General features: G+C 67.9%; 1 protein-coding gene across 1 annotated transcript; it reads right to left on the bottom strand.

Annotated features, from left to right (window-relative positions):
- Positions 1-1,473: 1,473 nt before the first annotated feature.
- On the bottom strand, positions 1,474-10,317 carry LOC132318207 (cadherin-1-like). Its single transcript, XM_059824652.1, has 16 exons — positions 10,261-10,317; positions 10,053-10,167; positions 5,616-5,851; positions 5,375-5,506; positions 5,131-5,286; positions 4,915-5,059; positions 4,611-4,783; positions 4,101-4,229; positions 3,817-4,002; positions 3,487-3,731; positions 3,228-3,370; positions 2,872-3,096; positions 2,463-2,684; positions 2,249-2,379; positions 1,828-1,971; positions 1,474-1,686 (listed from the first exon to the last, which is right to left on the bottom strand). The coding sequence occupies exons 1-16, from the start codon at positions 10,315-10,317 to the stop codon at positions 1,474-1,476; spliced, it is 2,652 nt and encodes an 883-aa protein (XP_059680635.1).
- Between the last annotated feature and the right edge of the window lie 127 nt (positions 10,318-10,444).

The following is a 10,444-nucleotide window of genomic DNA, read 5'->3' as shown; positions in this document are numbered from 1 at the left end:
CCTGCTATGTGTTTGAAAGCCCGCAGGCGCCGTGGGGCACGTTACTCTTTTGTATTTCCTTACTGGGCAGGGTCTCTGAAGGGAGGTCACGGCAATTACAGGCTTGGACAAACATCAGTGATCTCTGGCGGTGGCTAACAAACAGCCTCGCCTCTGCTGCGTGGCCTGAGCGGGGCACGGCCTCAGGCCAGGCACTGCGCACACAGGGCGCAGCCACCACAATAAGGTGCTTAAGCACAAGCTGGGTTTTCATGCCGTGTCCTGCTCCTCCTTTCCCTAGGGCCCATCCAGGCAGACTCAGCGCAAGACAAAGCCGTGACCTGCTGTTAGCTGCCAGCCCTGCCTCCTCACAGCCCCTGGTGCTCAGAAAACATGTGCTCTGTGGTACAGATCCGTCCCTGTCACACAGAGCCGGGCATTTGCCATCTGCCCTTCGGAGGCAGCAGCAGCCGTGGCCGCGCCAAGGAACGGCTCTCTGCAGGGCAGGCCGGCCCCTGAGCACGGACAAAGACAGTGAAAGCAGCAGAACCACACACAGAGAACAGGGCTTTTGGTTTTCTTAAAACAATTTATTATCTCAATTTTATATAAAAACCATACAATCAATTAATACTAGACCATTGCTGGCTTGACAGCCTGCACCAGACCCTTTTCCCATGATAAAAAATACAAACCACGACGACAGCTAAACACAGAGTTCAGAATTTCAGTAAAGCTGTTTGATTTCCAAAAGCGCCTTTCATTGACTGCACAATAATTACAGGTGGCACGACACCGAAGGAAATCATACCATAATCTGGGATTCAGAAAAATAGAAATCTGCCTGAGGGTACTCTATCAAATATAATTCCCTCACGTATAGTGCGTGATGGCACTTCTTTGGTCTGCATTTATCGATCACCTCACCCTGCTCTGGCAGAGGTGTGGTGCCGGGGCTGCCCCGCTTTTCCGGCGCTGGGTTTGCGAGCCGAGCACGGCAGCAGGTTGGCGGTTGCATCGGGGCTGGGAGCACGAGGTATTTCGGAGAGCGCCAGAGAAACCCTTTCCCGCCATGGCAAAGGAGGGAGGCGGCAGCGGCTTGTCCCTGCCGGAGGAGAGGTGCCGAGCCGCAGCTGGCAACCGCGGGGCGGGGACTGCAGGATTTGGGCACGGAGGGGCCAGGAGCTGATCCGGCCCCGCACAGCCAGGAGCGCCTCGGCTCCAGGATGGGGAACAGACCAAATGGCTCTATGCCCTGCCTGGAGCTGGGGGGGGGGTCCAGGAAACATACAGGCTCCCCAGAAAAGCCCCCCAGCCCCGGTGACCCAGAGCTTCCCCTGTGCTGAACGAGGGAGACGTGGACACCAGGTTGAGGGGGTGTTGGAGGGGCGGTTCGGCCACCCCCCCCCCAGGCAAAGACCGATGTGAGTCTGGTGGGGTGAAATGAGGTGAGCTGCCTGCACTGGGCGGCCGCCGACCAGGCCGGGGGGGTTCCTAGTCGTCCTCCTCCCCGCCGCCGTAGAGGTCCGCCAGCTTCTTGAAGCGGCTGCCCCAGTCGTTGAGGTAGTCGTAGTCCTGGTCGCAGTCGGAGGCGGAGGAGTTGAGGGAGCTGAGCGAGGTGGCCTCCGAGCCGCTGCCCTCGTAGTCAAACACCAGCAGGGAGTCGTACGGGGGGGCAGTGGGGTCCGTGTCGGCCGCCTTCAGGTTCTGGGGGGGGCAGAGGGGTCAGCACCCCGCACCCCTGGGCTGGGGACGCTGCTGACTGGGGGGTGCCCCAACAGTGCCTGCATGGATGGGGGCTTCACCCCCCCGGTCCCCCCCAGAGCACCACGCAGGGCCAGGGCTCACCTCATCGATGAAGTTTCCGATCTCGTCAGGATTGGCGGGCCGGGGCCGGTACTGGGGGGCGGCCATCAGCGGGGGGGCCACGTCGTTGCGGATCACCTCTGGGCGGGCGTCCAGGCCCCGGTGCAGCTGGCTCAGGTCATAGTCCTGGTGGGGGGGACATGACATGGGGAGAAAATGTTTGAGGGAGGGCCACAGGCACCGTTGCGCTGGGACGTGCCGCTGGCTACCCCAGGGCAGGATGAATTGGGGGCATCACGGGCACCGGCGACCACAGTGGGGGGACACGGGGATGAGCAGGTCCACGGCAGCCTTGTGCACCCCAAGCGTCCGTTGTGGCTCAGGGAGCAAGGCCACCACCCGCCGCAGGGAGGGTGCCACAGGGGCCCCGCGGGCAGGGTCCAGCCCAGCACGGGTGTCCCACCTGGTCCTCCTCACCGCCGCCCTCCTCGTCGTAGTGGTAGACGTTGTCCCGCATGTCGTCCTCGGGCGGGAGCAGTGGCTCCTTCACCACCTTCCTCCGCCTGGCAAAGAGCAGCAGCAGCAGCAGGAGGACTGGGAGCAGAAGGCACCGGTGTCAGGGTGGCAGGGCGAGGGTGGCCCTGTCCCCGTCCCCGTCCCCATCCCGCGGTACTCACTCAGCAGCGCCAGGATGCCCCCCAGGATGCCCAGGATGGCGGGGACGCCCAGGCCGCTGGCGATGAACGCTCGCCGCTCGCAGTTTTTGGCCGGCCCTTCGCAGTCGCACACCTGGGCTTTGACTGGTGTCACCTGCCCCTTGCCCTGCCCATCCGTCAGCCTCAGGAAGACGCTGTACTCCCCCGGATCCAGCTCCTTCACCAGGCTCAGCACCAGCGTGTCTTGCAGCAGAGAGAGGGGTTGGGCTCAGAGACGGGTCCCAGCTACCCGGTTTGGGGACACCCTCGGCACTGGCTGCACTCACGGGAGCACAGAGAGCCAAGGGGGCCTGGGATCCGGCCCTCGCTCGGTGTCCCCCACCTCCCTGCGCCAAAGGTGGGTAGCTGGACCAGACCAGGCAGCGCCTACCTTGTCCGGTCACCTTGACGGTCCAGTTGGCACTGGAGCCATGCTCCAGCGCTGCCTGGAAGGGGTAGGTGTTGGGGGGCAGGTCCTTGTCGACGATGCTCAGCATCTGCTCCTCAGGCTTCTGGTTGCAGATGTCGAAGATCCGGGGCTCTGGCATGGGCCCATTGTCGTTCACGTCCTGGAGGAGGAGGAGCAGCGTCCCCGTGCCAGTGGCATCCGGCAACCCTGCGGGGCTGGGGGTTAGCATGGCGCCTGGAGAGGGGGTCCCGGCCCCGGCCCCCGCCCCAGGAGCCCCGGTGGAACTCGGGCGGGTGGCAGCAGCCCCTTCTCAAAGGGCAGGGCAGGGCGCTCCTCACCACTGTCCACGGCCAGGACGATGGCCTTGTAGGTGCTGTTGATGGCGTGCACTGACTCCCGGTCCAGCGGCTGGGCTACCGTGACGATGCCGTTCTCGGGATCGATGGCCAGCCACCCCGCAGGGTCGCTGCCCATGCGGTACCTGGGGCAAGCGAGGTGTCAGCGGGATGGAGTGGGTGCTCCGCAGGGTGGGAAGGGGCACAGTGCAGCCCCTCGGGCACCCCAGCACAGACCCTGCCACCGACCCCCCCCACTCACGTGATTTTCTGCCTTTGATCCCTGTCCGGGTCCTGGGCTGTGTAGGAGGTGACCTCGTGCCCCAGCGGCAGATCCTCCATCACCTCCACCCTCTTGACCGGGGGCACGAAGACGGGGGCTTCGTTCATGTCTCCGACCACCACCAGGACGCTGGCCGTGGAGAGCGGCAGGGACACGGTGAAGGGGATGGCGTTCTCCACCGTCACCACGAGCTTGTACCGGCTCCTGGTCTCGTAATCCAGGCCCTGGGAGGGGTGGGAGAGAGGAGCCAGAGTAGCGCCGCTGGGGAGGCAGCCGGCGCCAGGGCAGCTGTACGGTAGCAGGACCCACCTTGGCGGTTTTCAGGATGCCATCATTGGTTTTGGGGTCGGTGGTGATGCTGAAGTCACCGTCCTGGTCCCCACTTTTGATGCGGTAGACGGCTTGCCAGGCAGGGGAGCCCTGCATGTCCTGGTCCGTCACATACAGCCGGGCCACCACCACACCCACCTCGTTCTCGTTCACTGTCCCCTCGTACTGCAAGAGAGGGGACAGGGACAGTCACCCATGCGGTCCCAGGCACCCCAGGGCAGGGGGGCTCGTGCCATGATGGCCCGGGGAGCCGGCTCGGGTACCATGGTGGGGTTGAAGACGGGAGGGTTGTCGTTGGCATCGGTGACTTCCACGATGGCGGTGGCAGTGTTGGTCAGGCCATTGCCCTCTTGGTCTGCAGCCTGGATGATCAGCGTGTAGTTGGGAGTGGTCTGCAAGCCAAAATCACCACGGTTAGGGCAGGGATGGGGTCTGGCGTGTCCGCCTCCTCCGGGGGCATTGCCTGCCTGCTCTTCCACCCTTCTCCAGCCACGACGTTTATCGCCAGCGCAGACCTTTGCCAACGTCCCTGCTGCCCACCCAAAGGGCTGGCAGTCCACCCACTCCCAGGGCTTGGCAGGGTTGGGACATCCCCAGCGCAGATCCCCGATGGGCTTGGGGTTGCAGACACCCCCAGAGCAGGGGACAGTGACCCAGGGATGGCAAGTCCCTGAACCTGCCGGACCCTGGGGCGCCAGCACCCCCGGCTTCCCATGGCAAGTCCCACCACGGAGCTGCCGCATGGTCCCGCGGGTGGCAGCGAGGGTGCCCACCTCCCGGTCCAGCCCCGTGCCGATGACGCTGATGATGCCCTTCTCTGGGTCGATGGTGAACATCTGTTGCGCGCTCTTGGGCTCCTCGCTGAGGATGGAGTAGCCGATGATGCCATTGTTCACATTGACCCCATCGTCTGCATCCGTGGCGTTCACCGTCATCACGGACGTGCCTGGGCACGGGGACAAGCAGGGGAGATGTTACTCACGGGACAAAACCCACTGGACACCCCAGCACAGCTCTGGCTCAGGGCTCTGTGTGGTTCCAGCCATGGGGCCCCCAGCTCGCCCGTCCCCCACGCACCCGGCTTCGCATTCTCCTCGATGTAGCCGATGAAGACTTGCTTGGTGAAGATGGGCCGATTGTCGTTCTGGTCCGTCACAGTGATGATGATCTCCATGGGGTCCTCCACGGGCTGCCCGTTGGCCGACACGGCGTGGGAGAAGAGCTGCGAGGGGCACCGTCAGCCCACGCACGGCCCCGGGGACCGTCCCCTCCCCGTCCTGGCCCCCTACTCACGACGTATTTATCCATCTCCTCTCGGTCCAGCGGCTTCGTCACCTCCAGCCACCCCGTCTCCCGCTCAATGGTGAAGACGCCCACGGGGGGGGTGTCCGCCCCCTGCCCCGTGATGCTGTAGAAAACCTTGGTCTCCTTGTCCTTGTTGGATTTGATCTGGCGGCAAGGTGGAGCGGGGGTTAGAGGGGTCCCGGCGCTCCGGAGACCCCGCTGCCCTGCACCCCGTCCCTGCGGAGCCGTGTACCTGCACCAGCTTCTTGGGGAAGGGCCCCCGCTCGTTCTCGGGGCAGTTGATGGGGGGGATGACCCAGTCCCTCTTCTGCCGATGGAGGCCACGGCCGGGCGCGGGGAAGGTCAGCACGTCGAGCGCCACGTCCTACAGGGAGAGAAGCTCGGCTCAGTGCCAGCACCTTGCTGAGCCCTGTGCATGCTCTGCCCCGGGGAGAAGGGTTGCGGTGACTTCAGGGAGAGGGGCCGCACTCTACCTGCTGCTGGTGGTGGTGGCGGCGGCGATGGTGATGTTGCCGCCGCCTGCGCAGGGACACCCTGGCCGAATGCTTCTTGCCCTCAGCATCCCAGGTGTGGACGGAGAACGTGATCTCCCGCCGCTGGAGCAGCAGGGGCCGGGTTGCAGAGACGACGCCATCCCCGCTCACCTTGAAACGCATGTCATCCGAGAGGTACACGGCACGCTGCTGCTCGCCACAGTCCACAAAGCTCACTGGGGACAGGGAGAGCAGGTGGGCAGGGGACTCCCTGTGCTGCCCCGGGGGGAGTCGGCAAGGGCAGGGCAGGCACCCAGGCACCGCGGGACGGGCAGCCGGCAGGGCAGGAGGGCACAAGACAGCGTGACCCGGACACATGCAGCACGGCCGTGGCTCAGAGACCCGGGGGACTGCAGGGTTGCAGGTGGAGTGGGGGCACACCATGGATGGTGCCACACACCCTGCCGGGATCCCGTCCTGGACATGGGCAGGGTGTGCGGCACAACGCACGGTGCATCCCTGCCATGGGTTTGGTGTGGGACCGGGCACGGCACAACCTGCCGTGCCATGGGATCCCTGTTGGCCCGTGGCAATGGGGCAAATAGCACTCAGCACAGTGCGTCCCTGCTGTGCGTGGCACATCGCTGTCTATAGCACCGCGTACGGCACATCCCTGTGCACGGCACATCCCTGCGCACGGCACTGCGCACATCACATCCCCACGCATGGCACATCCCTGCCATGTGGCACACCTTCATGCACGGTGCATCCCTGTGGCACAGCGTGTCCCCATGCATGGCACACCAACGCTGCCGCGCCCATGGCAGCGGGCAGAGGGTGCTGCCGCTCTGGCTGCTTTTCAAATAAAAACAAAGGCAGTGCCCGCTCACCTGCCCTGGCACACAGCCCCCCTGGCAGCCTGGCTGGGGGGGCCCTGGGGGCTGCCGGGGCTGATCCACAGGGCACTGCAGGCTGGGGGGTTACAGTGCCCCAGTGCCTGGGGTGCCATGGGGGTCCCCGAGCCCCTGCACGGCCGGGGACCATGGCCACGTGTGCAGCAGGGACGGCCCGGGCTGCAGGAGGGGGACACCAACCTGTGTAGCAGGAAGGTGCTGGCCCTGGTGCAGCCGTGGCACGGGGCAGCAGCCGGGGCACCCAGCCTGCCCAGGCACCTTTCGGCACCTCCGACGCCTCTGCTGCGGGGGGTCCCCGGGGACGGCAGGCACCCACCACAGACCGGGGCAGATGGTGCCCTGGCGTCACCGGCCTGGCACGCTGCTGGGGCGTGGTACGAGCCGGGACCGGCACACAGGGGCCACGGACAGCCGGGGGTGAGGCTCCGAGCAGCACCGCGGCGGTCAGCAGGCATCACATGAGCCGGGGCCGCGCTGCCGGGAGCTCCCGAACAAACACCCTTTGTCGGGGAGATGGTTTGTTTGAGCCAGCGGCACCCGGGCAGGAGCTCCTGCCAGTGCGGCCGCCATCAGCCCTGACGTGACCCGCACCGCACGGAGCGGGTGCCGGGGCTGCATTGCGGGAAGGCGACGTGCCCGAGGTGGGAGGCAGCACAGCACGCCCGAACGCCGGGCACGAGGCCACTGCCAGGGCTGGTGCCGCTGTTGCCGGGGCCAGTCCCGCCGCCCCGTGGGGTTACGTCAGCCCGCGTGCAGCCCAGGAATCTGGAGGCGGCGGCGAAACAGAGGCGGGTGGGGAGTGATAGCCGAGCCCTGGGCTGGGGGCTGCCCCCCTGCCTGCCATGGTGCCCCCCACCCAGCCCGGGCAGCCGGGGAGGACCCGCCGGCGCGATGCCAGCCCAGCCCGGCCCTGCGGTGGGACCCGGGGCGAAGGCTGCGGGTTCGGGGAGCCGGTGGGGCCGGCTGGGCAGGAGCGTGCCGGGGCAGGCCAGGCGCTGCCACAGCAGGGGCTGGCGGCGGGGAGAGGCACCCCGGCACCCGTGGGTGCAGGCACAGCGCTCGGAACCCGGGATGTGGCACCATGCTGGATAGGTGCAGCGAGTGGGCAGTGCTCAGCCCCCAGCCCCACGCTGGGTGCAGTGAGCGCTCAGTGCTCAGCGCCTGCTCCCCCCCGTTCCCGCCCCGGCCGTGCACAACCTGTTTTTCCAGCTCCTCGGTTGAAGGACAGCCGTCCCCAGCCCTCCCCTCCTGGGGCTCGGAGCCAGGGGGCCCCTCTCCTCTCCGGGAGCGGTGGGGCGGGAGGCGAGGAGAGTTGGGGGGGGTCCCTCGGGGGGATCCCCCCCTTCCCGACCCCCACCACCACCCACAGGGCGCTGGGACAGCCAGACCCCCTGCATTACCGGACTGCCGGCTGCGGCAGGGGGATGAGATCCCCCACCGGGACGGGGACCAGGTCAGCCCCCCAAGCCACCCCACGTCCCACGGCGTCTCGCCAGGGCTGGGCACGGGCTGACTCACGGGCAGAGCTGGGTGCCACCACCCCCGGCTGCCGGGTGCCACCACCCCGGCGGTGCCCGCTCGGCGTGGGTTGCGCAAGCATGGCCGTGCTGGGGCGGGAGCCGGCGGCGGGGTGGGGGGGCTCACGTCAGCCATGGGCAGCCAGGGCGAAGGTGCTGCGAGCAGCACGTCCCGCCGGCGCACCCGCTGACGTCACCCAGGTTTCGCCGTGACTTCAGACTCTCGAGGCTCCCCCACCCAGGATTGACGGGGGAGCATCCCACCCCCCCTCGTGTCCCGTGGGGCTGGGGGCCAGCCGTCCCCCAACCCAGCCCCAGGGACGCCGCGGCCCCCGTGCAGGTGTTTGCCTCTCCGGCCCAGGCGCCGCACAGGGCCTGTCCCGACCTGTTGGAAGGAAAACACCGCGCTCAACTCATCCGCCTAATTACAGGCCGGCTCGTCAGCCCACCCTCACCGCAGCCTGGCTGCGGGCTTTGGTGTGCTGCATGGTGTGGGGGGCGGCATCGCCAAGCACCCACCGTGCTCGTCCACCCGCATGGCCGGGCATCACCGTGGCACGGTCACGTATCACCAGGCTGGCTCATGGCCCGTACGGGCAGACGCCGATGGCCATCCCCTTCCCTCCTCCCACGCCCTGTCTCTGTCTGGGACACGAAACTGGAAGCGCTGGTGCTCGGACGGGGGATTTCCAGCAGGTCCTGGCTCTGGATACCAGCCCTGCGCAGCGGGGAGATGTCGAGGCTACGTGGCTGCCCGTCACCCTGGTATCGGGCACGGCCCTAACGGACACGGGCTGCTGCAGCCGGCGACCTCGTTAATGATCAACCGGAAAGCTAACAAACGGGCAATTCCTGAGGCGTGGGGCAGGGTCCAGCTCCCGTACTGATACCTGCAGCCCGGGCAAAGCCCTTCCAGAGCCGGGGAGGTTTGGGATCCTCTGGTGCGGCACTTGGTGCTCTGCACCCCTCGGCTCGCGCCAGCTCCAGCCGCTCCCGGCAGACCGTGGTGCCAGCACTGCTGCCGACCGTTAACCGGCGCAGATGGCAATGGCGATGGGCCGAGGGCTGCCCCGGGAGCCTGCACCCAGCCCCCGCGTAGGCCCCCGGCACCCATGGATAGGGGGGTGCAGGGCACCGCAAAGTGGCAGCGGGTCCCCAGCACCCACTTCCCCGGGCACACCGTTGCCCGGTGCCTCCCCGTGCCCCAAGGATTGGCAGCACCCCAGCACACGGCTGCCATGGCCGCCCCGGCCAGGGCTCGGCGCGCGGCAGAGGGAGGCTGCTGGCAGCCCCGGCTGGGACCTGGCCTGGTGCAGCCACCATGGCCACACAGGCAGGGCTCAGCGCCGGCACCTGCCGCACCGGAACAGGGCTTTCATACCGGCCTGGCGAGACACTGCCGTCCCCTCGCCAAGAGCCGCGCAGAGAGGCCGCACTGAGGGCTCGGCTCCTAACGCGGCCCCACGCCCCGGCCTGCCAGCCCCGACAGGTCTGTGCCGCCTGAGTCAGCGCCGCCCGCGCCGGCGCACCCCGGGGAGAGGCACCCGCTGCCCCCGCACCGCGACGCCATCCTGCCGCAGTGGGAGCACCGGCACCCACGCTGCCCCGGCCCTTCGGCATGGCCCCACCGCCATGCACAGACACGCAGCCATAGCTCTGACCCCAGTGCCACCTGCGGCGGTGTGCACCGAGCCTCTGCCCACCGCCATGGCACCGTCCCCACCACCACCTGCGGAGCCGGGCAGAGACCGTCCCCATTGCCACCCCAGCACCTCACAGGCACGGAGCCACGGCTTTGTCCCCCATCGCCAACTCCAGCACCACGCACCCAGCCCGTCCCCACGGCCATGGCTCCGTCCCCACGGCCACCCTGGTGCCACGCACCCAGCCTGTCCCCACGGCCACCCCGGTGCCATGCACCCAGTTCGTCCCCACGGCCACAGCTCCGTCCCCACGGCCACCCCGGTGCCACGCACCCATCCCGTCCCCACGGCTCCCCGCCTTACCTCGTCCCAGCGCCCATCCCGCCGCCACGCTGTCCTGCGGCACGGTGAGGGCGAAGGTCTCTGCGGTGAAGCCGGGCTGGCACGGTGCTGCCCGCTCGCACAGCCGGTGGCCGACCTGCCCGGAGAGAGGGGTGAGCCCGGGAGGGGTCCCGCCGCCCCGGGAAGGGGCCCACGGTCCCGTCCCGAGTCCCACGGTCCCGTCCCTCACCTGGAGCAGGAGGAAGAGGAGGCAGAGTGGGGCAGGGCAGCCCCCCCGCCGCCCCATAGCTGGCTGCCGGTGCGGTGCCGGTGCGGTGCCGGTGCGGTGCCGGAGGGATCGGGGCGCTGCCGCCGCGGAGCCGCAGGTGGGTCCGGTCCCGGTCCCGCCCCGCAGGTGCCGGCCCCCCCCGAGG

Source organism: Gavia stellata, chromosome 15 (assembly GCF_030936135.1).
Source record: "Gavia stellata isolate bGavSte3 chromosome 15, bGavSte3.hap2, whole genome shotgun sequence".
In the NCBI taxonomy this organism is placed as follows: Eukaryota; Metazoa; Chordata; class Aves; order Gaviiformes; family Gaviidae; genus Gavia; species Gavia stellata.
This window is presented reverse-complemented; position numbering and strand designations above follow the sequence as displayed.